This window comes from Cherax quadricarinatus, chromosome 18 (assembly GCF_038502225.1).
Source record: "Cherax quadricarinatus isolate ZL_2023a chromosome 18, ASM3850222v1, whole genome shotgun sequence".
NCBI classification, from domain to species: Eukaryota; Metazoa; Arthropoda; class Malacostraca; order Decapoda; family Parastacidae; genus Cherax; species Cherax quadricarinatus.
This window is the reverse complement of record NC_091309.1, coordinates 37,620,623-37,647,799: the sequence shown is the minus strand read 5'-3', so window position 1 is coordinate 37,647,799 and position 27,177 is coordinate 37,620,623. Positions and strand designations below refer to the sequence as shown.

The following is a 27,177-nucleotide window of genomic DNA, read 5'->3' as shown; positions in this document are numbered from 1 at the left end:
CGAACATTATGAAAACAGTTTGGAGAGTAGAAATTAGAAGAAGGTTATGGGAAGCATAATTCAGAGGGGTTAGCAATAATGGTAGACTTATCGACAAAATGTCAGGTAAATGGACTCAGATCCAACTAATGTGACATTGTGGCAACGTTTCGCTCTCCAGGGAGCTTTGTCAAGTCGTTATGAGAGGTTGACGAGGTGGTGCCGGCGTTGAGAAAGGACAGAAGAGCAGAATTCGATACCAAGGAAGATTTGGAAAGAGGAGACAAAGAAGACTAGACTACTGGTAATTTGAGCATCCAGCAGGCTTGTATGAGCATGTTAGATCGTAATGAGTAATATGGTTTGGCATATTACTGGAGCGTGAGCAAGGTAACATTTGTAAAGGGATTGAGAGCAAACCAATCGCCGCAATTGAGTCCTGGAGGTGTAAAGTACAGTACACCGTCAAGGAAGTGGTAGTAGTGCTGCAGTTCGGCTGGCCAGGATTTGATCCTGCATTCCCATGCCCAGCCCTGTGCATCCCTCTATCCCTCTCTATCCGTGCATCTCTCTATCTCTCTATAAACATGAATATCCTCAAATCTACCCAACAGTCTTTTATTTACCAATACGTAGTCCGACAAACTACTGTCATTACTCCATATATCTTGTATACATATTTATCCTTCTTTTCTTAAAATATGTGTTACCTATAACCAAACCCCTTTCAGTACAAAGTTCAACCAAAGCCTCCCCCCCCCCATTATCATTTACACCTGGAACCTCAAACTTACCTCTCTAAACGTTTCTAATACTTTAGCATTTAGGTCCCCTACCACAATCATTCTCTCACTTGGTTCAAAAGTTCCTGCAAACTCTCTTAACGTCTCTAAACACTCTCTCTCTCTCTCTCTCTCTCTCTCTCTCTCTCTCTCTCTCTCTCTCTCTCTCTCTCTCTCTCTCTCTCTCTCTCTCTCTCTCTCTCTCTCTCTTCTCCAGGTGCATACACATTCATTAAGACCCACTTTTCGCATCCATCCCTTATTTTAATCCACGTAATCATTGAATTTGTACATTTATATTCCCTCTTCTCCTTTCTTTAGCTCTAACCCTCTCAGATACTCCTGACTTAATCCCATTTATTTCTCCTGATTGAAACTAACCTACCCCCTTCAGGTCTGTTTCACTTAGAGCCAGGACATCCAACATCTTTTCATTCTTAACATTAGCAATCATCTCTTATCACCCACACTATAGGCACATTCAAACATCCTAGTTTTATAAATTTTTTCCTCTCTTTTTTTAGCAGTTTATACAGGAGAGGAGGTTACTAGCCTATTGCTCCCAGCATTTTAGTCGCCTCCTACGACACGCATGACTTACGGAGGAAAGATTCTTTTCCACTTCCCCATGGAGAAAGAGGGAGTAAAGAAGAACAAGAACTATTAAGAAAAACGAAAAACTTAAATATGTGTATGAAAACATATGCATGTGCGTGCCTGTGTAATGTGACCTTAGAATAACTAGAAGTAGCAAGATATACCTGTTATCCAGCGTGTTTATGAGACAGAAAAAGAACACCGGTTTACAATTATTTAATAAACACAATGAAATACATTGTTTTCGTTAAGTTCAGAATGATTTTTGCGAAATTATTGCATACGCAAGTTTGTGTATATTTCGCAACCACCCAGGGAAGTACTACCGTCCTGCCAGATGACTGTGAAACAGAAACCTGTAACTGTTTTGCATGATGGTGGGATTTCAGGTGTCTTTTTCTGTCTCATAAACACGCTAGATAACAGGGATATCTTGCTACTCCTACTTACACTTTGGTCACACTTCACAGACACACACATGCATATATATATACATACATCTAGGTTTTTCTCCTTTTTCTAAATAGCTCTTGTTCTTCTTTATTTCTTCTATTGTCCATGGAGAAGTGGAAAAGAATCTTTCCTCCGTAAGCCATGCGTGTCGCATGAGGCGACTAAAATGCTGGGAGCGATGGGCTAGTAACCCCTTCTCCTGTAGACATTTACTAAAAAAGAAAAAAAGAAAAACTTTATAAAACTGGGATGCTTGAATGTTCGTGGATGTAGTGCAGATGACAAGAAACAGATGATTGTTGATGTTATGAATGAAAAGAAGTTGGATGTCCTGGCCCTAAGCGAAACAAAGATGAAGGGGGTAAGGGAGTTTCGGTGGGGAGAAATAAATGGGATTAAATCTGGAGTATATGAGAGAGTTAGAGCTAAGGAAAGGGTAGCAATAATGTTGAAGGATCAGTTATGGAAGGAGAAAAGAGAATATAAATGTGTAAATTCAAGGATTATGTGGATTAAAGTAAAGATTGGATGCGAAAAGTGGGTCATAATAAGCGTGTATGCACCTGGAGAAGAGAGGAATGTAGAGGAGAGAGATTTTGGGAGATGTTAAGTGAATGTATAGGAACCTTTGAACCAAGTGAATGCTAAAGTAGGAGAAACTTTTAGAGAGGGTGTGGTAGGTAAGTTTGGGGTGCCAGGTGTAAATAATAATGGGAGCCCTTTGGTTGAACTTTGTATTGAAAGGGGTTTAGTTATAGGTAATACATATTTTAAGAAAAAGAGGATAAATAAGTATACGAGATATGATGTAGGGCGAAATGACAGTAGTTTGTTGGATTATGTATTGGTAGATAGTAGACTTCAGGATGTACATGTTTATAGAGGGGCCACAGATATATCAGATCACATTTTAGTTGTATCTACAGTGAGAGTAAAAGGTAGATGGGATACAAGGAGAATAGAAGCATCAGGGAAGAGAGAGGTGAAGGTTTATAAACTAAAAGAGGAGGCAGTTAGGGTAAGATATAAACAGCTATTGGAGGATAGATGGGCCAATGAGAGCATAGGCAATGGGGTCGAAGAGGTATGGGGTATATTTAAAAATGTAGTGTTAGAGTGTTCAGCAGAAGTTTGTGGTTACAGGAAAGTGGGTGCGGGAGGGAAGAGGAGCAATTGGTGGAATGATGTAAAGAGAGTAGGGAGAAAAATTTAACACATGAGAAATTTTTACAAAGAAGAGATGCAAGGAGGGAAGAGTATATGGAGAAAAAGAGAGAGGTTAAGAGAGTGGTGAAGCAATGTAAAAAGAGAGCAAATGAGAGAGTGGGTGAGATGTTATCAACAAATTTTGTTGAAAATAAGAAAAAGTTTCGGAGTGAGATTAACAAGTTAAGGAAGCCTAGAGAACAAATGGATTTGTTAGTTAAAAATAGGAGAGGAGAGTTATTAAATGGAGAGTTAGAGGTATTGGGAAGATGGAGGGAATATTTTGAGGAATTGTTAAATGTTGATGAAGATAGGGAAGCTGTGATTTCGTGTATAGGGCAAGGAGGAACAACATCTTGTAGGAGTGAGGAAGAGCCAGTTGTGAGTGTGGGGGAAGTTCGTGAGGCAGTAGGTAAAATGAAAGGGGGTAAGGCAGCCGGGATTGATGGGATAAAGATAGAAATGTTAAAAGCAGGTGGGGATATAGTTTTGGAGTGGTTGGTGCAATTATTTAATAAATGTATGGAAGAGGGTAAGGTACCTAGGGATTGGCAGAGAGCATGTATAGTTCCTTTGTATAAAGGTAAAGGGGACAAAAGAGAGTGCAAAAATTATAGGGGGATAAGTCTGTTGAGTGTACCTGGTAAAGTGTATGGTAGAGTTATTGAAAGAATTAAGAGTAAGACGGAGAATAGGATAGCAGATGAACAAGGAGGCTTTAGGAAAGGTAGGGGGTGTGTGGACCAGGTGTTTACAGTGAAACATATAAGCGAACAGTATTTAGATAAGGCTAAAGAGGTTTTTGTGGCATTTATGGATTTGGAAAAGGCGTATGACAGGGTGGATAGGGGGGCAATGTGGCAGATGTTGCAGGTGTATGGTGTAGGAGGTAGGTTACTGAAAGCAGTGAAAAGTTTTTACGAGGATAGCGAGGCTCAAGTTAGAGTATGTAGGAAAGAGGGAGATTATTTCTTAGTAAAAGTAGGCCTTAGACAAGGATGTGTGATGTCACCGTGGTTGTTTAATATGTTTATAGATGGGGTTGTAAGAGAAGTAAATGAGAGGGTCTTGGCAAGAGGCGTGGAGTTAAAAGATAAAGAATCACACATAAAGTGAGAGTTGTCACAGTTGCTCTTTCCTGATGACACTGTGCTCTTGGGAGATTCTGAAGAGAAGTTGCAGAGGTTGGTGGATGAATTTGGTAGGGTATGTAAAAGAAGAAAATTAAAAGAGAATACAGGAAAGAGTAAGGTTATGAGGATAACAAAAAGATTAGGTGATGAAAGATTGGATATCAGATTGGAGGAAGAGAGTATGGAGGAGGTGAATGTATTCAGATATTTGGGAGTGGACGTGTCAGCGGATGAGTCTATGAAAGATGAGGTGAATCATAGAATTGATGAGGGAAAAAGGGTGAGTGGTGCACTTAGGAGCCTGTGGAGACAAAGAACTTTGTCCTTGGAGGCAAAGAGGGGAATGTATGAGAGTATAGTTTTACCAACGCTCTTATATGGGTGTGAAGTATGGGTGATGAATGTTGCAGCGAGGAGAAGGCTGGAGGCAGTGGAGATGTCATGTCTGAGAGCAATGTGTGGTGTGAATATAACGCAGAGAATTCGTAGTTTGGAAGTTAGGAGGAGATGCGGGATTGCCAAAACTGTTGTCCAGAGGGCTGAGGAAGGGTTGAGGTGGTTCGGACATGTAGAGAGAATGGAGAGAAGCAGAATGATTTCAAGAGTGTATCAGTCTGTAGTGGAAGGAAGGCGGGGTAGGGGTCGGCCTAGGAAAGGTTGGAGGAAGGGGGTAAAGGAGGTTTTGTGTGCGAGGGGCTTGGACTTCCAGCGGGCATGCGTGAGCGTGTTTGATAGGAGTGAATGGACACAAATGGTTTTTAATACTTGACGTGCTGTTGGAGTGTGAGCAAAGTAACATTTATGAAGGGGTTCAGGGAAACCGGCAGGCCGGACTTGAGTCCTGGAGATGGGAAGTACAGTGCCTGCACTCTGAAGGAGGGGTGTTAATGTTGCAGTTTAAAAACTGTAGTGTAAAGCACCCTTCTGGCAAGACAGTGATGGAGTGAATGATGGTGAAAGTTTCTCTTTTTCGGGCCACCCTGCCTTGGTGGGAATCGGCCAGTGTGTTAATAAAAAAAGATAATTATATATATATATATATATATATATATATATATATATATATATATATATATATATATATATATATATATATATATATATAATAAAGTAGAGATAGTAACTCACAAGCTATCAGCATTCTCTACAAGAAAGTCTGGCCATTCTCCCCACTTCAGACTTCCGTCTTTCACTTGGAAGTCCATCCGCATTGTCTGTGGTCTGCTGTAGGTCAGCGTGTGTAGGTGCTCGTTACCTGTACACGTGCAATAGGTAGTAGTTAGTACATAGTAACAGGTACATATGATAGTTATTGCTTAGCAAGTAGCACACAAGGTGGTAGTTACCTATACTCATGCAAACGATGGTAGTTACCTGTACTCGTGCACAAGGCGGTAGTTACGTGTATTGGTGCACAAGGTGATTGGTAGTTCAATATATTCTGTGCAACACTGGCTAAGAACATAGTTATAATTAAGATTTATTTTATAATCAAGACTTAACTTGAGAGGAATAATAATGTAAATATAAGTGGTTGTGGGGTTTCGGCTCGGCAACGGCGGTAGTACATGTAGTGGTGGTAGTAGTAGTAGTAGTAGTAGTAGTAGTAGTAGTAGTAGTAGTAGTAGTAGTAGTGGTAGTGATAGTGGTGGTATGAACGGGAAGAGGGTGATTGTGAATGTATTAGCAGCTTCAGAGGGTTACAGTGCCAAAACAACTTTTAAATACCGCTTTAGAAAAGTATGTGGGTAAGAGTTCCTCTAATGCAGAAATTAAGGGGACGTACCCAGCCAGTACTCGCCAGAGGCATTGCCGAAGCCTGCGCTGTAATCACTCCATGTGCGGTTAAAATTCTCCCTGTTGGTGAGGTTGTGTCTGGACAGGAACACAGTCCAGCCTCCACCGTCAGTCTCCATGTCACACCAAACCTCCACGGGCTTCGTGCAGCGACAGCTTCAAATGAAAAAAATTACAGTAACGTCGTTCATGATAAAACTGGCAGCTTGTATTACGTTTTCATGTTACAGAAATCCATTAGTAAGAGACGAAGAACTAGTATCATTACTGCGACACATGGCATCCTCATCTGGGCTATGTAACGTGCGTTAGTGACGTTCTTCTTGAAGTAAATATCGTTGAAATGTAAATATGTGTATTCTACATGTTTTCTGTTCGTGATTAAAGCCTTTTTTTTCTAATGTTTATTTCATTTATTGGTGTTACTTTACGTTATACTTAACTTGAATTTAACAGATGACTTTCTAACCTTACCTAAGCAAATATTTTTTCCTGAGGGGATGTGCTAATTCTACGAAAAATTTGATGTTTGTGTCAATCTCACAATTTTTTCACCTGTTTCGGTGTCTTATATATGATTTCAATAGTTGAGTGCTATACTGTACTCGGGACTCACCTGTACTCTACTTGTTTAGTCCTCAGATTATAGTTTGTCTGTTACTGCATAATATTTGTTCCATTAACTACACACAGTCAGAACGACTCGTACATTTCGCTGTATGGATTACAAATTGTCTGAACTAATTCGTACGTTTGTTACATGCACCTCAGATCGTATGAACTGACCCTTACGTTTGTTACATGCATCTCAGATTGTCTGACCTGACTCGTACGTTTGTTACATGCACCACAGATTGTCTGACCTGACTCGTACGTTTGATACATGCACCACAGATTGTCTGACCTGACTCGTACGTTTGTTACATGCACCACAGATTGTCTGACCTGACTCGTACGTTTGATACATGCACCACAGATTGTCTGACCTGACTCGTACGTTTGTTACATGTACCACAGATTGTCTGACCTGACTCGTACATTTGTTACATGCACCACAGATTGTCTGACCTGACTCGTACGTTTGATACATGCACCACAGATTGTCTGACCTGACTCGTACGTTTGATATATGCATCTCAGATTGTCTGACCTGACTCGTACGTTTGATATATGCATCTCAGATTGTCTGACCTGACTCGTACGTTTTAAGTCGTCCAGACAGTGGTCTGGTTGGTAAAGCTCCCGCTTCACACTCGGAGGCCCCCGGGTTCGATTTCCGGCGGGGTGGAAGCATTTCGACGCGTTTCCTTACACCTGGTCTCTTCACCTAGCAGCAAATAGGTACCTGGGTGTTAGTCGGCTGGTGTGGGTCGCATCCTGGGGGACAAAATTGAGGACCCAATGAAAATAAGACAAACAGTCCTCGATGACGCACTGTCTTTCTTGGCTTATCCTGGGTGGCTAACCCTCCGGGGTTAAAAATGCGAACGAAATCTTATCTTATCCCACCGAGTATGGTAAGAGGGAAAAATATAACCTTACGAGTTTAAACGCTTATAACATAGATGCTGTGGTCATCTCTTTGATAAGTAGGTATCGGGAGAGGAACTTAGCTCTAAACTTTGTATATAAAACAAGACGGCATTTCATACCCTGCTGCTCAATTACCCTTTTCGAGTGGTATCTTGATGCTCAGGAAGGGCTGTTGATCGAGTGGTGCCTTGATGCTCAGGAAGGGCTATTGATCGAGTGGTGCCTTGATGCTCAGGAAGGGCTATTGATCGAGTGGTGCCTTGATGCTCAGGAAGGGCTATTGATCGAGTGGTACCTTGATGCTCAGGAAGAGCTGTTGATCGAGTGGTACCTTGATGCTCAGGAAGGGCTGTTGATCGAGTGGTGCCTTGATGCTCAGGAAGGGCTATTGATCGAGTGGTGCCTTGATGCTCAGGAAGGGCTATTGATCGAGTGGTGCCTTGATGCTCAGGAAGGGCTATTGATCGAGTGGTGCCTTGATGCTCAGGAAGGGCTATTGATCGAAACACCCATAGCGGTTTTGGGGTAAAATCTATGGAGGGTACTCATCCCCCACACGTTTCTTGGCTCGAATCTGTCTCCTGTACTCCCATTCCTCTGGCACTGTACGACACCCACGAGTCATACATGTGAATCATGCCGGCCACAGAGATGGCTTAGTTTATATGCCTAGTTTGAAGGCCAAAAGGCATTGTCAGTTACTTACAAGTACATTTGCATAATGAATAATAATTTGTGCAACATGTGTATAGTTCTGTTATGTGATGAATTCAACTAAACATGAAGGAAGGACCTACTTGAAGGGGTAGATTTTGTAGACTCCGCTTGTAATGTAGCCGAGAAGCAAGTAGTCAGAGCAGTCTGTTGGCCTGAGGTAAACATTACTGATCAGAACATTGATAAGTGTGTGTGTGTGTGTGTGTGTGTGTGTGTGTGTGTGTGTGTGTGTGTGTAATACCTATTTGTGGTTGCAGGGGTCGAATCACAGCTCCTGGGCTCTGTATTTGTGTTAAAACATCATGTAATGCACACAAGGCAGCATTATGTTTAATTATTTATTTACCATCAGAATAAACTGTCGGTTCCCGGACATATTTAGTATCTCCTAAGAAGTCGTATAACTAGAAAAAATAATGATTTTTTTTAGTAGTTCTTCCAATTGTTTCTAAACTATTTTTTTCTTTTCAAGGGGGGGGGGAGTGTCCCCCTTGGTGTGGTGAAGGATTCTCGACACGAGGAATTAAAATTATTGTTCTTTTCCCCAGATCGAATGTAAAAACCCCTTCCCCCCCTCCAAATATTAAATACTAACACTGCCCATTCAGTGAATCCGAACCCATTTCCCGATTTGACAACAAATATGTGTTAACTTACCCCAGCTGATATTTCCCTCATTATTTGGGGATCTGTCAGACTTGTGAATTTCAACTACTCGGCAGAGGAAAAAGAGATTATCTGTCCCATTCTATTGAGGACCTCGGTGGTGGTGCTGTTGGCCGTGGGAATTTAATTATCTGGTGATGTACTGGTCATTTCTCTGGGGCCCCGGTGGGCAGCCACCTGTGTCCTTGGATGACGGAAGTATCCCTGGAGGCTGCCTGTCAGTTTCAGGAAGTGACTGTGTTTCTGGCTGCCCGCCTTTCTTGGTAGCTGAGCCTGGCTTGTTTGATTCGAGAGGTTCCTTCTTGGTGTACTGGTTTACTGGTATACCAGGTAAGGTAGTGGGTGGTTTCTACGCAGCACCAACGGAGGGAGATATACGGTTTCTTTTTATGTTTCTCTGAACTGTCATATTCTAACCCCCCCCTCCTTTCATAATAATAAAAAAAAGATAACCTAATCATGGACAGTCATAGTCATGTTTTGCCTCCCAGGTCCTTCACCCCAGCAGGCCCTGGACTTTCCTTTGAACCCGGTACGGCTTTAGGGCAACAGTTCATTGCCTGACTCCAGCGCCGCCATTCCGGCTGAGCTTTTTTATGCGTTTGACCTTCGCTCTATTTTGACCATGCTCCCGGCTTCTATCCCCCACAGCTACTCGTCAGTTTTCGGATAGTTCACACGTCACTGGATGGATTGGTTCTAGGCCATCGTCCGAACGACCTCAAGCATTTGATAATCCTAACGCCATTACTGACACTCTTCCTTTCTCCTTCCTTAAGTTAGACATATGCTATCTAGAAACGTCTTCTCCTCCAAACTGCATTTCAAAGACAATCTTAGAGGATATTCTTTTCTATTCAGCCATCGACGTCTACTGATTGCCTCACTGACCATGGCTTTAGCAAAGTTCTCATGCGGCATGTTAGTCAAAAATATCCTTCAATGCCCTCACGAGTGGGATGCGCATTATCTTGGTGAAGGATGCTGAGCAAGCTGACATGTTTCCTCTTTCCCTCTATTGACGATACCATTATCATAATATAAAAATATTCTTTTCTTACTTCTTGTAGTGGTACTATCCTTATTCCGCGTACTGTAGCCCAGCAGTTTATGCAGTGTGACCCAAACATTTAGAAGCAACTTGAGCTCCTTGGATGACGGAACTTATGTCCACCCTGCCCGAGGTCGGAGGCATTATCCAAGCATTATTGTCAAGCTAACCTTTGACTGCCGGGAGCTTTCAACCTCAGTTTATATAGCATATAGTAACACAGCACTTGCAAGTGCGGGAACTGCTCTACTCTTCTCCACAGTGCAGACAGTGCTGGCGCTTTGGCCATCCGGCTAAATATAGTAGATCCCCAACAGAATGCTCGGTCTATGGTGCAGGTGACCATAATCAATCTTGCTTCATATGTGGAAAGGCTCACCCTGCCCATTCCCGCCATTGTCGCTTTTCTTTACGAGAACACGAAATCCGTTGTCTCAAGGAAAAGGAGGGCATTTTTTTTATGCTATGGCAGTAATTTCGACCACGTATCCAAGAAAGACTTCAATGGCTCCCTACTCCTGCACCCTCAGGTTCCTGTTGTACTATTGCCACAGTTATCGCCTCTGTCATTCCTGACAATAATCCAAGGTCAGTTACTAGGATCGGCAAGTGTTTACTCAGCAAAGTTGCATTCGGTTCTCTCACATTACGTCAATGTCTGCCTAATCCTTAACATCTGTTTCGCACTCCCACTGTGTATTAGAGGCTATCAAAAATTCGACTCTCCTCATCCCATCGTTCTTCGTAAACAACTTTAGCTTTGCCACATTTCTAAAGAAAAATACGTCGTTTTTTTGCTGGAACACTAGACACATCGATGTTCGGGGCAACGAACAGTTAGACTCAGCCACTTGGCCAGCGTTTCATGACCTTTCAATTTTACATTGGGATATTCCTTTCTTGAACTGATCTCTCGATGCCTTCGATAACTCTGGCAGCAACTTGGACCACAGTAAATTATTTTTTTTGAAACCACTTTGAAGATTCTGGTTATCTTCTCACACCACTGTCATATTTGGGAGACTGCACCACTCAGGTTACATTGTCAGTTCACCATATCTTAATAGATTATCTAGTCTGTCAGCGAGCACGCAGAATTCTTTTCCGACTTTTCCACCACCTCAACAAACTCGAACTGACCTCCTCACCGAAAGTCTCACCTTCGATGTACACTCTCTTTGACTTTGTAACGGAAAGGAAATATAAACACATATGCAGTATAATGTGATCCTTTATTGACTACGTTTTGCCCACACAGTGGGCTTTTTCAAGACACAAACGTAGTCAATAAAGGATCACATTATACTGCATATGTGTTTATATTTCCATTGTGTCGGTATTTTATACCATTTATTTCCATTGACTTTGTAACGAAAACTAACCTATTGTTGCAACTTTGATATAGATTTTACTCTTGCACTGTTTACTATACCCACTAACTTCTACCCTTACTACTTCTTACACATTTCTCCTCTTGCTCATCACTGCCAAAAGCTTTGTATGACCATATCAGGTGAGCACTTACTTAAATTATTATTATTATTATTATTATTATTATTATTATTATTAAAGTATTCTTTAATAATAAATTGTATGTGCCTTAATATTCTACATTCAAGCAATTCAGGATCGACTTTATGCTAAAATTTTGCATTGAAAGTGATCAGGTTAGGTTGAAAATCTAAATATTTTCGAAATCATAAACAGAGTTTTAAAATAATGTCAATCAACATTGTGCAACCAAAAAAAATGCTCTCTGTTCTCAAATAAAATATTTGAATGCCGTGTGGCCCAAAACCTGCGGTTATTTGTAATGGCTTTTATGGTAAATGAGTTACAGAAAAATTAAACGAACCAACATTGATATATATTTATGGAATCAGAGCTTTCCGGATGCTGGCATTAAAACATCTGACACTGACAACACAACACAAGCGAAGAATATATTTTTCTTAAGGTTTATTCTAAAAGTATAGACATTCTGATAGTATTTTAATAATCGATTTCTCTCTCTCTCTCTCTCTCTCTCTCTCTCTCTCTCTCTCTCTCTCTCTCTCTCTCTCTCGCTCTCTCACACCATTGGGAGGACAGAGCATTTTCCATATGACAGTAAAAGCGATACTGTGACACTTTGGGCAGGACTTCCTGTGAGGCCGCTGACAGACTTTGATTTGACACCTGCACAACTTTTCGACATCTGACTGACAGCCAACAGCCGGATATTAAACGAGTGGTGGTACGAGTCTGCACAAATATTAATAGGAGGTATCTTGGTATTCCTGCCACAGTGGTGACTTACAAGCATCACCAGCACTGCTATATTTCCTCCACTAGTGACATCACTGCAACCACCACTATCACCACAACCATTAATACCATTACCATCACCACTACTATAAAAACTGTTACCACTAATACTGCTACCACCACCGCGTACACCAATACAATTACTACCGCTACTGGGTACGTGTCTATTATATGGTTACTGATGAATTAAGTTCCATCAGTAATCTTTTCACTTCGTTATTCGTCTTTCAGTTTAATAATTCCATCCTGCTTCTCCTCCCTTCAGTATCTGGTACTGGTTCTTGAACATTAATAAACACACTGTTGAATCTTCCACAGAGCTCACTGCATACCTTTCTCATTTCCCGAGCGTCCACTTAATTTTCTTAGTATCACCACATGTTACAAAAATGCGTCATATACTAAGTGAAGGTACCTCGAGAGAATACCAAAAAAGCCAACTTATTGATCCACCTGGAGTATCTCGCCTGATTTTGGTTTCGTAACAGTTTGTAAGATTATTTCTGTTCATTTATCCTGTAAATTATGTGGCCTCTCAATAGCGTTTTTTTTTGGATTTCAATTGGATGAATACCAACTAAATGATAGTTGAGATCTTTAATGGCAGAGATGTCTAGGTGTTAAATAAGGAGATAAACTCCTACACACATTTTGGAGTATGACTTGGTATACTTATATATCATAGTTATTCCGTACACAATAAGATACTGTATTACTCTTAACATGTACCGTATGGAACGTTGCTATGATGAGATGTACTCAAGTACAAGAGTAATGATGTGCATGTGTGTGTGTGTGTGTGTGTGTGTGTGTGTGTTTCTGTAAGTAATAATATATGCTCAGATTGACTTTACTTCGATTTAAAATGTGACTGACAACAACAAGCCCCTAAATTATCTAACTTCTCAACCATCAAGGCAAGCAAACAGCTTGCCTGAACAATATGACGACCCATTCGCCAAAGAGCAATAATGTTCGAAGCAGCAGTTAACAGCACAGCATCAGGCGAGGAATCAAGGAGACCAAAACGATCCTAAGTGTGGACCTTCAACAGATCCTTCACAAACGCGATGTAACTCCCATAATACTGAAACTAAGTTCAGCCATTCCAATTTCCAGACTATGCCAGTGCGTAGATGCCAGAACGAATGTAGATCGAGAGCTGAACTCGGGATCAAACTTAGAGTGACTCCACGACACACAAACTCTGAAAACGTCAAATATCACTAAGTCTAATGTTCTATGAACAAAGTTGCACAGAGCAACGAGATGTATGTCCCGGCTCACCAACAGAGACATAATCTACCAAAAAACAGTCTAAATGACACAAGCTGAGAAGAATACCAATTTCCCAGACAAAGCAACAGAAAGGATGTTGCCTCCATGAGCAACAGCTAGAGAGGGAAAGGCAAGGCTTGCAGATACGATGTCAGGTGACTTGTAGCAGCTTACCCCTGACACCAAGTGTGAAACAAGCTGGCAGATAGCAGCATTGGCAGCCAATCAAAACTCTTCAACAGCGAGCATAATGAGAGGTGTAGTTGTTACATCCTACCTATGTACATAGCTAATATAATAAATCAAATAATATAAAGCATGAAATTTTCATTTTAGTTATTAATATAAACAGCAATATAAAATTATATGAATAAACAGTATATACAATATTTACTGAGTTCTTTCTCTGAGGTCACAGTACCACATTATCCATTATTATTCTGATGTAACTGTGAAGTACCTGTGGCTGTCTACCCTTTGATCATTTTATTAATTTCAATTTTTTTTTTCAGTTTCTCACACGAGGGTAATAATTATGGATACATCTACAGGCTTCACTGTTCTCTTGCATAAATTTCAGTTATTTAATATTTTCCTGCGTTTATATTTATGGATTTTGTCTCCTTACATTAATGGTTGAATTATTATCGATTCTCGTACTGTTTCTTTGCTATTTTGTGCTTTTTTTTTTGTCATTTCCTTATATTTTAAAGCTCATTTGTCCAAAAAAAAAAATCCTACATTTTAGAACTGTATATGAGAACTGATGTTTGTCCAGAGTTGATTCGTAAGTTAAAAGGTGAGTGGTAGAGATAAATGCCTGAAAACAGGTATGTATGTGTCATAGTTGTAGATACAGTGTATCTTTAAACTAACACTAAGCCAGTGTTAGAGATGGTCTATATTGTGCCGCAGAACTGGTCTGTGAGTGCGGACTGGAGAGATTTTGTACCTTTTGACCTGTGGGAGGAAGTGTTGGAAAGATATTGTGCCTTATAACCGATTTTTGACTGAGAGATAGTGTCTTAAAACCTGTTTCTTTATGCACTCTTGGAAATATATTTCTCCTATAAATCGATTCCTTACCTTGCGTTGAGAGACACTGCCTTTAAAATGGTCATTGAGTTGTTCAGATGTGGAAGATTGAGACACTTATGCAACATATGAGGATCTTTATTAAGGAAACGTTTCGCCACACAGTGGCTTCTTTAGTCCAGTACAAAGCAGAGAGGGGTAAGGAGAGGAGGAGTTTTAGGTAATCAGTCCCTCAGCCTGGAAACTTTTCACCACTGTGTGGCGAAACGTTTCCTTAATAAAGATTCCCATATGTCGCATAAGTGTCCCAATCTTCAACTTGTCGGTTGTTAAACCATTTATCACTCGTTCAGATGTACAGATCTCTACTGACCTCGCAACAACAGCGTGATGGTATGACCTCTCGTATGAAGAGATTCCTCTGGCTGCCGGCTCTCTTAAGTATCCCAGGTGAATGGACGATGACTCCGGGGTGTGTATCACCCTGAAGAAGGTGGACACAAGTCAGGGTAATTGAACACACGATATGCTGTACTGCTGGTCCAGATGGAAGGTATCACAGGTCCAGTAGAAGAGAGAGAGAGAGAGAGAGAGAGAGAGCACATTTAACATACACTGAGATGAATCAAGCCCTTAGAGCCTTGAAAGTGAGTTAGTTAACCTTAAATTAACAGCCAGTTAATGTTTATATAAACTTACCGGCAACAGTTAGACTACATTAACAATCAAGGAAATTTTTAGATGTAGAGAAGAGAGATTGTGTATACGCTCGCTATCAGATACTCAATTAGGAGATACGCACATCTCTGTGTATATTTAATGGGATAAAGATTTCTATGTATATACACTGAGATATGTACACAGCTCTGTGTATATATACTGAGATATGTACACATACCTGTGGGTATACTGTGAGAAATACACACCGTTATGCATATACACTGATACACCACACACTTCTGTGTGTGGTGTATTAGTGTATATGCACATACCTCTGTGTATATACTGATACACACCTCTATAACTATACTGAGACACACACCTCGGTGCATATACTCCAACAGAAACATAAAAATGTGTATAACTGTATATACCTTGAGGTATATAAGCGCCTCTACGTACAAACACAGACGGATACATACATCTCTGCGTGTATACAATGAGATATCCACATAAATTTATGCTCACAAAGTGAGATGCTCACAATACACCGAGAAACATACCTCATTGTATATATACACTGAGTCAATTATTCCTGACACTACTAGTAAACTAGTAAAATACTAACCTGCTACAGACCCCACAAAGCGCTATTATACACTAGTATTTACTTTGAAATTGAAGTTTTTTTATAACTTCATAAAAAACATTTTTAGCTGTGAAATATTTTATATATTTATTTTAACTATAATTTTTTTTTGTGGATTTATTTGGCCTGAAGATGGCAACTGAAGTTAGTCGAGACATCTCAAAAAATACTCGTAACTATCCCACTGTTTGGAGAGGTATGTTCAGTGGACGCTTGGTTAAGTATTGTACTGTTATGAAACAGAGGGTTGAAACATTACCCGAAGACTCTTTTCCTGTGGGTTGTTTATTGTTCCAGCGACGATACTGTAGCTTTTGTTCATAATAAATTGTTGCAGTCACGATATTGTGACTTCCTCAGAATTGTTCCAATGTAAAATGAATACCTACTGTACTGAAAGGCTGATGTAGGAGACCTACTGTATTGAAGAGCTGGTGTTGGAGACCTACTGTATTGAAGAGCTTGTGTTGGAGACCTACTGTATTGAAGAGCTGGTGTTGGAGACCTACTGTATTAACCAGCTGGTGCTTGTGAGTTATCCACATACCCGCCCAGGCTGTGGATGTCCAGCTGGTGTAGGTCACGCTGCAGATGGTTGTTCCCCAGCAGCGTGTCCTGCTGTGCCCCCTGGCTGGCCTTCCTCTCCATCTCTGTTAGACCAGACAACAACAACTCTCGTTAACTGCGCTTCACTTCCTCAGAACTCTCAAGTGGTCCCATTTCTCCTTACAAAGAAAGCATTATTCTTTCATTATATTTATACAAGGGGCTAAACACGTATGGGTCATTTAACGCAACTGATGATGCAGGCTCGATCCTCCTGTCGGCAGTTACTATACGGAAATACTACCAGATGATGTCCCACATCAGAGTTTTGTTTTACAAGTGATATGAGAGGCATTCAGGTTTGAACCAGGGAAGGGGAAAATGTATCCAGTCCCTTGGTTGAAGAGCTTCTCATCCCTGGCGGGTCTCACTGGTAGAGCACAGGGCTCACAAGTGAAGGGATCTGGGTATGATTTCTCGGTGGAGTGACGTGTGGGGGGGGGAGTGTCACCTGACATCTGTTGCCAATGTTCACCTGGGAGTAGTCAGCAAGCCATCAGTCGACTGAGTGCTGCGTCCAAAGGGATACCAGTATACTTTAGGTAGGGCATCATCTTAGAGCGCGGACCGTAAGCCAAAGGGATGACAGTTTACTTTAAGTCGGACTGTATCCCAAAGAGATGGTAGTTTACGTAGGACTGTATCCCAAAGGGATGGCAGTTTACCTTAGACAGCGCCTCCTGACTCACGCACTCGGTAACACACGAAAGTTTTTAATTACGTAGAAGACAGTTCTCAACAGACAGCCTCAGTGTGGCCTTTCAAGTCAACTATTAATTTCCCCCATGTACATCCATTGTACAAAACTGAAAGACATGGTGATATACCTGAATCAGGGGTTGGATCCTTAAGGCTGATAGTTAACATTGGATAGCTGTGGGCATGTATGGTTACTGTGTATGGTAGCTGTGGGCATGTATGGTTACTGTGTATGGTAGCTGTGGGCATGTATGGTTACTGTGTATGGTAGCTGTGGGCATGTATGGTTGCTGTGTATGGTAGCTTTGGGCATGTATGGTTACTGTGTATGGTAGCTGTGGGCATGTATGGTTACTGTGTATGGTAGCTGTGGGCATGTATGGTTACTGTGTATGGTAGCTGTGGGCACGTATGGTTACTGTGTACGGTAGCTTTGGGCGTGTATGGTTACTGTGTATGGTAGCTGTGGGCACGTATGGTTACTGTGTATGGTAGCTGTGTATGGTTGCTGTGTATGGTAGCCTTGGGCATGTATGGTTACTGTGTATGGTAGCTGTGGGCATGTATGGTTACTGTGTATGGTAGCTGTGGGCATGTATGGTTACTGTGTATGGTAGCTGTGGGCACGTATGGTTACTGTGTACGGTAGCTGTGGGCGTGTATGGTTACTGTGTATGGTAGCTGTGGGCACGTATGGTTACTGTGTATGGTAGCTGTGGGCATGTATGTTTACTCTGTATAGTAGCTGTGGGCATTCATGGTTACTGTGGTCGTGTATGGTAGCTAGGTATGGTAGCTGGGCATGGTAGATGTGTATAGTAGCTAGGTATGATAGCTGAGTATGGTAGCTGTGGTCGAGTATGGTTGCTGTGTACAGAAGCCATGCATGGTAGCTGTGGTATATAAAACAGGTGTGTATAGTTGCTATGTTTACTCTATATGGAGGAGTGTATGATGTGTGTGGTAGCCGTAGGAGAGTATGATAGCCGTGTGTGGTAGATGTGTATGGCTGCTGTGGTTGACGGTGACCATACCTTCCAGCAGTGTAACATTGAGAGCCTGACAGGGTGGTAACTCAGGTTTGGGTTCACACAACGACCTGGCCACCTCTGTTAGCTGTCTCAGCAGCAGCACCTCAGTTCCAGCGCTCGATGGCACCTGCAAAGCCCAAGAGTTGGAATATAACATTCGCCAGGATAGCTAAGTGATTCTCTCTCTCTCTCTCTCTTTCTCTTTCTCTCTTTTTTCTTTCTTTTTCTCTTTCTTTCACACACACACACACACACACACACACACACACACATGTGGACATGTGGTCCAGTAACTGGCTTCTCGAATTCAATCCAGCCAAATGCAAAGTCATGAAGATTGGGGAGGGGCAAAGAAGACCGCAGACAGAGTATAGGCTAGGTGGACAAAGACTACAGACCTCACTCAGGGAGAAAGACCTTGGGGTGACCATAACACCGAACACATCACCGGAGGCACACATCAACCAAATAACCGCTGCAGCATACGGGCGCCTGGCAAACCTGAGAATAGCGTTCCGATACCTTAATAAGGAATCGTTCAAGACACTGTACACTGTGTATGTTAGGCCCATACTGGAGTATGCAGCACCAGTCTGGAACCCACACCTGGTCAAGCACGTCAAGAAGTTAGAGAAAGTACAAAGGTTTGCAACAAGGCTAGTCCCAGAGCTCAAGGGAATGTCGTACGAGGAAAGGTTAAGGGAAATCGGACTGACGACACTGGAGGACAGAAGGGTCAGGGGAGACATGATAACGACATACAAGATACTGCGGGGAATAGACAAGGTGGACAGAGATAGGATGTTCCAGAGAGGGGACACAGGGACAAGGGGTCACAACTGGAAGCTGAAGACTCAGACGATTCACAGGGACGTTAGGAAGTATTTCTTCAGTCATAGAGTTGTCAGCAAGTGGAATAGCCTAGCAAGTGAAGTAGTGGAGGCAGGAACCATACATAGTTTTAAGAAGAGGTATGACAAAGCTCAGGAAGCAGAGAGAGAGAGGATCCAGTAGCGATCAGTGAAGAGGCGGGGCCAGGAGCTGAGTCTCGACCCCTGCAACCACAATTAGGTGAGTACAATTAGGTGAGTACAATTAGGTGAGTACAATTAGGTGAGTACACACACACACACACACCGAGCACATCAACCAAATAACTGCTGAAGTATAGGGGCGCCTGGCAAACCTAAGAATAGCGTTTTGAATCTTAAGAATCGTTCAAGACACTGTACACTGTGTACGTCAGGCCCACATTGGAGTATGCAGTACCAGTATGAAACCCGCACCAGATTATCCACATCAAGAAATTAGAGAAAATGCAAAGGGGTGTCACTAGCACGTTAAGAGACCATACAATAAGTGTCAGGGGCCCGAGACTGTTCAACTGCCTCCCAGCACACATAAGGGGGATTACCAACAGACCCCTGGCAGTCTTCAAGCTGGCACTGGACAAGCACCTAAAGTCAGTTCCTGATCAGCCGGGCTGTGGCTCGTACGTTGGTTTGCGTGCAGCCAGCAGCAACAGCCTGGTTGATCAGGCGCTGATCCACCAGGAGGCCTGGTCACAGACCGGGCCGCGGGGGCGTTGACCCCCGAAACTCTCTCCAGGTAAACTCCAGGTAAACAAGACTAGTCCCGAAGCTAATGGGTATGAATTGACAGAGTGGCTAGGGATAGGATGTTTAAGAGGTGGGACACAGCAACAAGGAGTCACAGCCTGAAGTTGAAAAATCAGATGAGTCACAGGGATGTTAGGAAGTATTACTTCAGTCATAGAGTTGTCAAGAAGTGGAACAATCTGGAGAGTGATGTAGTGGAGACAGGATCAATATATTCCTTGAAGAAGAGGTGCGATGAAGCTCATGGAGCAGGGAAAGAGTGGACCTACCAACGACCAGCGAAGAGGCGGGGCCAGGAGCTATGAATCGACCCCTGCAACCACAAATAGGTGAGCGCGCGCGCACACACGCACACACACACGCACACACACACAGGAGCTTGGAGCCAGGAGCTTGGACTCGACCCCTGCAACCTCAACTAGGTGAGTACACACACACGCACACACACTTCCATATGTGTTACTAATTATCTGTATTTAGCTAAGTGAGTAAAGCTAATAAATTACGATATGAATTAATACTTGTTTATGGGCCCATAAGAGTGTATCCTTACTTCAGTGTCACCACGAATGAGAAGTGGGCGAGAGATGGGTTGTACTGCAGCAGTATCAGCAGTCACTGTTATCACCGCCAGCACCACAGTGTACACACACCCACGCTGCCTCCACATCCTCTCTCTGCTTGTCTGTCAGTGTCAACAAGAGGATTAATAGTTTACCAAGTGCTTGAGTGCGTTGGAAGGAACTTAACCGTGTTTTAGTGTGTGTTGGAAGGGTGTTAACCACAGCTGGAAAATGGGGATTATTGGTTTACATGTGATAACCGGGGAATATCTGTCAAATCGGCTTCAAACTATCATTGGTGGTGTATTTTGCTCAGTGTTGGATATGCAATACTATTAAGCTTTCAAAGTTCTATTTTCCTAATTCTACCAGACAACCTGGGACATTCGTTTCTATGTGATACCTTGTGAATGCCTCTTCTGATCGACATCAAACCTTCAATACTGATGTGTCTTACCTAGCAGTGGTGTTAATTTTATCATTTTTCTTCAACTCTCTTAGAAGAGTTGCTCCAGCAGACATCCTGCTGACAGTTTCTTAAACAGTAACGAAGAAATTCTTACTGTATGAGAATGTAAAACTTAATAAATGACTCGTTGTAAATGTTTATAGTAGACAAGTTTATTCTGGTGCTCCCAGTAAACAATTAAAAACATTTACACTACGAATTTTATGAGAAACAATTCTCCTTTAACAATTTTCTTCGTGAATTTGATTTGTTTAAAAGTTTTGTTTTATAAATGATCTAATTTAGGTTTTGTGTGTGTGAAAAATGGTGTGAGACACTTGTGTAGCATTTGGGAATCTTTATTTTGGAAACGTTTCGCCATGCAGTGGCTTCTTCAGTCTAATGCAGAGAAAGGTGGAAGATAAGTTTGAGGTAATCACTCCCTCAACCTGGAGCCGATGTGTTTAGTCTATCAGTCTTGACAAAAGTGCTCCATATTCTCGTAGGTATTTTTTTTGTTAACACATCGGCCGATTCCCACCAAGGCAGGGTGGCCGGGAAAAGAAAAACTTTCACCATCATTCACTCCATCACTGTCTTGCCAGAAGGGTACTTTACACTACAGTTATAAAACTGCAATATTAACACCCTTCCTTCAGAGTGCAGACACTGTACTTCCCATCTCTAGGACTCAAGTCCGGTCTGCCGGTTTCCCTGAATCCCTTCATGAATGTTACTTTCCTCACACTCCAACAGCACGTCAAGTATTAAAAACCATTTGTCTCCATTCACTCCTACCAAATACGCCCACGCATGCTTGCTGGAAGTCCAAACCCCTCGCACACAAAACCTCCTTTATCCCCTCCCTCCACCCTTTCCTAGGCCGATCTCTACCCCGCCTTCCCTCCGCTACAGATTTATACACTCTCGAAGTCATTCTGCTTCGTTCCTCTTTACATGTCCGAACCACCTCAACAACCCTTCCTCAGCCCTCTGGACAACAGTTTTGGGAATCCCACACATCCTTCTAATTTCCAAACTATGAATTCCCTGCATTATATTCACACCACACATTGCCCTCAGACATGACATCTCCACTGCCTCCAACCTTCTCCTCGCTGCAACATTCATCACCCATGCTTCACACCCATATAGGAGCATTGGTAAAACTATACTCTCATACATCCCCCTCTTTGCTTCCAAGGACAAAGTTCTTTGTCTCCACAGACTCCTAAGTGCACCGCTCACCCTTTTCCCCTCATCAATTCTATGATTCACCTCGTCTTTCATCGACCCATCTGCTGACACGTCCACTCCCAAATATCTGAATACATTCACCTCCTCCATACTCTCTCCCTCCAATCTGATATCCAATCTTTCATCACCTAATCTTTTTGTTATCCTCATAACCTTACTCGTTCCTGTATTCACTTTTAATTTTCTTCTTTTACACACCCTACCAAAGTCATCCACCAACCTCTTCTTCTCTTCTTCTCGTAGATGTCGCTTATATAGTGCTGACAGATGAGGTGGATCATTGGTAGGCTGAGTCACCAGCACAAGCATCTCATTTATTAACGTGTCTTTTTTTTTTTTTTTTTTTTTTTGCAACTATTTATACACATCCTGTCAAACATAGCAACATCTTGGCTTCTTGATGCAAGGATCTCTCAAAACTTGTCTAACCTATAGACACGACCTACGTTCACGAGTGGTCTCCACTGGTGACTCCTCCTATCACTGCTAAACCTCATCTGGTATCAGTATATAAGCCCCATCTACCCAAATGTTATACTTGTATCAAGATTGATGGACTGGACACATCGACTCTAGGCTAAGGGACTGATTTCCTCTTACGTCTCATCTTTCAACTTTCTCTTCATTAGACTGATGAAGCCACTGTGTGGCGAAACGTTTCCAGAATAAAGATTCCCATATGTTGCACTAGTGTCTCGTTTATCAACTTGTCGGTTTTCTAAATGATTTATGCACATATGTACGGTGTACTGTGTTATGTATATATGTTCTCAGTGTTAGACTGGGTTGGGCTCTGTTTCCTGGCCGTCTTAAGGGTGCTGTCCGACAGCTTCTGGGCCTTATGAGGGAGTTAAACCACAGGTGTTAGACTCCTTGAGTGAGTTAATCTAAAGTTCCTCCCCATCTTGAGAGGGTTAAGTTATTCATCCTAAGTTTCCTTAGTGTCTTGAGGTATTGTTCATGTACTATGAGGTTTTTGCCTATACTGAAGTAAAGAAGGCTAAAGAAATGGAATACAAGGGTGTCCCGTAGCTCGATCGCTAGCGCACTCACCTTACACACCGAGGTCCGGAGTTCGAATCTCCGGTACGGCTGGAAAACATTAGGGACGTGTTTCCATAAGACACCTGCTGTTCCTGTTCAACCATCAGTATAAAATGGGTACCTGGGTGTTAGTCGACTAGTGTGGGTCGCATCCTGGGACAAAACTGACCTAATTTGCTCGAAATACTCAGTATAGCAAGTAACTTTCTATATAGTATGTCACTGATGTCAGCTAGGCCTGCATACCTTGTACATGTACTTGTAGAAATAAAGATATTATATTATATTATTATAATATACAAGGATACCTTACTCTGATCACGCAGCAACTGAAACATCTCTAATTTAATTAACACTTGCAGTGTTAAAGTAAGATAGAGTAATGGGATACAAGGGATACCTTTCTCTGATCGCGCAGTGACTGAAACACCTCTACGTTAACTCTTGTAGTATTCTTCTGGTACAAGCATCTCATGAAAGTAGTTTGGTGGGTTGGGCATTAGAGATACAGTGAGATAAAACTCCAGCTGTGAAGGGTTCATGCACCCAAGCTGGTAGGTTCATTGGGTTTAAATTGTATCAGCTGCTCGAGGGGTATAAGGATGCATGTAATCTTTACACCATCTGTCAAAACTAATCCCTAAAACAGGAGATTAGACCCACCTCAGTGTATACACACTGGGAATTTTCTTTTATTCTTAATTTAGGTATTAAAGTATAATTGATTGGTGGCGTACATGTGGAAAAGGTTATTCACATAATGAATTTATTGCAAATTATATATTACAGAAGCCAGACACAGGTATGGCAGAATTGTAGATAGTGGAGTCAGAGTACACCTGTGGATTCCTTCACTCACTGGTCATCGGGTGCATGACAGAACAGCTAAAGTGACAAATGCATATGCCTTCAAGGAGGAATTGAATCACAATTTTGGTCTTTCAACTATTACGAGAACTTCAGATGGACTCCATTGACTAGAGACTGAGGAAGACTGGCGCTAGTAAGTCCATCTGTCATAGTTCTGTCATGCAGGAGGAGCCGCTTGGCTATGGTGTAGCCAAGAAGTAAGGCAGACTCTTGGATGTCACTACTGCTTGGCTTTGAATGGGTTACAGGCACCTCTGGGAGTTTGCACTACCAGCTGGTATAGATAAGGCTAAATATAAACTTTGTCACTACCTGCGTCATCAAGTGCTGGAATGCGTAAGAATTTATAATTTAGGAGACAACTCATTCACACATGTTCAAGAAATATGGTAATATTATATAGGCAGTGACGTATTACCAGGCATTCGACAAAAATACCCTGACTCTATCGTTTATAAATAACTCACAACTACTCCAACTCGCCTAAATTCAACCATACTGTGCTAAAATACTGGGTATTATAAACAGCTCGTAACCACATGTAAACAACATTCGAATTTTTCTTGTGGTTGAATTCATATCTGCATAAGCAAGTCATTACGATTGTAACTAGATCATAAACTTGTAAATAGTTCATTACCACTGTAAGTAAAAAAATCTGCAATTTTGCTAATTACATGCAATTTACTCACGTATCTCCTGCAGTTTAAACTGTTTTCTGCTTCTCTCTATCCATGGAATCAAACTCTTCCATCCATCCATCATGTTTAAGCAGCTCATTTACGTTACCTTCCTGCATAGCGTCATATACCTTACCTACCAATTTCAAAATTTCCTGCACCTGACTAGTGTGGGACAGCGTATAACATAATTCATCACACCAGACCATAATCTTTCTCAGCCTTCATTAACTGTTGATTGGTGCGCTTCATCCAGTAACAGTTTTACAAGTGTTAGTGAATCAGCAGTGTTAATAATAGTATGTCAGAACTCGGGCACACAAGTGTCCCAGTTCTCATCCATTGTTATGTAAAGTTTGTTCATTACCGTGCATGTAATATTTAAATGTATTGGTAACACCTCAAACCAATGGCTGTATCAGTGGTTTTGTATTCCTTGGATGACGTTCAACTGCATTTTTGGATTCAGAGACTTAGGGATAACAAGTTAGCTCTGGGGATCACCAAGAACCAGGAAACATTGAATTCAAGGATCTTTCTGGACAAGTATACACATCTTCTCTGCAAGAATAAATTTGTACTGGTACTGATTAACAAATTTGGCTTCACTCATCCATGGTGTCATGTTAGAATTCCAACTGACACTCAAAGCAGTTTTGAATTGTGACTTTAAACCATGAGGAGTGTAAACTAATAAGTCCCAGTGGCTTGCACCTAAGTCCACTGATGTTTAAGCATACAGACGCAGGCTGAAGGAATCCTTGGTTGCCTTGAACCCGGATGCAAATTTTTATTGCTTTCTTTTATAGGTTCTTGATGGTATTGTCTACCAAAACAACCTTGTCTCATGAGCATTAAATACTTGATTGCCGGTTTTACCCTTCCCTAAAATAATTTCCCCAAACATGGCGGGGAAATTCTCACTGGCCACGAGATCTGTTGATACACTCTTGCCACTGAATTTAATAATGTGCAGCCGATTACGCATGCATAGGGAAAGTGTGACCGCTGCTTGGATAAATACAATCACATGTTGCCGAATTAGGGCTATCGCATCTCATTATCCAAGGATCTACTGTAGTTCATTACTGTAATGTACTTGCTGTCATCACACCGAAGAGGGGGAATCACTCCCTATATTAATTATGTACCTCTGTGAGCTTTTGACTACTCCCACAGGATGGGTATGGGGTGCATAATTAACTACTTCTCATTGATATACTGAACTTACAGTAAACTCCCCAAGTGTTATGAGATAATTATTTCTGGAGTTAGAATGAAATGAAGTGCAGATGTTTACCTCGGAGGTACAGCTGTAGGACGCAGCTGTAGTGTAGGACACAGCTGTAGCAGTCACCGTAAGATTTTTCACGTTGAAGATGATAGGCAGGTCACAGTAACCCTCGAGTAGTCGAAATGATTTAAATCTGATAAAGCAACCAATCGCTGCCAACCAATTCACTTCCATTTCACTAAAAACACGAACCTAGACGAGGAACCCTGTGACGACGTTTCCGTCCGTCTTGAACCATTGTCAAGTCGTAACTTGTGACCTGACAGTGGTCCCAGGAAGGACCGAAAGGTTGTCACGAAGTTCCTCTCCCAAGTGCGGATTTTTGATGAATCGTTCCAACCATGTTATTGTGACTTTAAATTCTTTTCAACTCACCTGTGGCTAATAAATAGCTAAGAGCCGCGTTCAGGATGGTGGTGGTGATACACAGTGCGGGAGCGAGCGCAGTGATGTGCGGTAATGCACTGTGTGGAAGTAAGAACAGTAATGTGTGAATTTGTACTGTGTGTGTGTGTGTGTGTGTGTGTGTGGGAGGGGACAGATAGGGCCTCACAGGGTCATATTCTCTCTAGGCTGTTGGGATTCCCAATAGATAGTTACTGGCAATGATGCGACCTTGACGGACTGGGTTTTCCGCTTGTGTGTACGAAGAACGAGTGCTGCCGCATGACCTCAGTGATTGTACGTGACACTAGTGCATGTACGTGACATTACTGCATGTACGTGATACTAGGGCCTGCATATGACACTGGTGCATGTACGTGACATCACTGCATGAACGTGAGACTAGGGCCTGCACGTGACACTAGTGCCTGTACGTGACACTAATGTCTGTACGTGACACTAGTGCCTCTACGTGACACTAGGGCCTGCACGTGACACTAATGCCTTTTCATGACACTAATGCCTGTACATGATACTTGGCTCCTCATGACACTAGTGCCTCTACATATCACTAGTACCTGTGCATGACACTAGTACCTGTGCATGACACTAGTACCTGTGCATGACACTAGTACCTGTGCAATGCATATCTGTGAATTATTTACCGCTTTATATCTAGTAATGTTTAATGTTAGAAATATTATATACCCACGTCAAACCCGTCATAGTTGAGATGCTATCCTGACTTTCTCTTGTAATAACCAGCACATTTCTCTGTATTTAAATATTTTTAGATATATCTTTAAAATGTTGCCTGGATTTTTTTTTTAGGTATTCCC

At 41.9% G+C, this 27,177-nt stretch overlaps 1 protein-coding gene across 1 annotated transcript in view; it reads right to left on the bottom strand.

The window, feature by feature from the left end:
* The window catches only part of LOC128689493 (microfibril-associated glycoprotein 4), a 32,492-nt gene extending 6,008 nt beyond the window's left edge, over positions 1–26,484 (bottom strand). Inside the window, exons 1-8 of the mRNA XM_053777852.2 lie at positions 26,330–26,484; positions 20,352–20,483; positions 18,183–18,306; positions 16,391–16,493; positions 14,908–15,018; positions 8,278–8,349; positions 5,937–6,103; positions 5,279–5,405 (exon numbers count right to left, since the gene is read on the bottom strand). Of these exons, the coding sequence (XP_053633827.1) occupies positions 5,279–5,405; positions 5,937–6,103; positions 8,278–8,349; positions 14,908–15,018; positions 16,391–16,493; positions 18,183–18,306; positions 20,352–20,468 (821 nt within the window). The 5' untranslated portion in view covers positions 20,469–20,483; positions 26,330–26,484. The remainder of the gene's footprint in view (positions 1–5,278; positions 5,406–5,936; positions 6,104–8,277; positions 8,350–14,907; positions 15,019–16,390; positions 16,494–18,182; positions 18,307–20,351; positions 20,484–26,329) is intronic.
* Between the last annotated feature and the right edge of the window lie 693 nt (positions 26,485–27,177).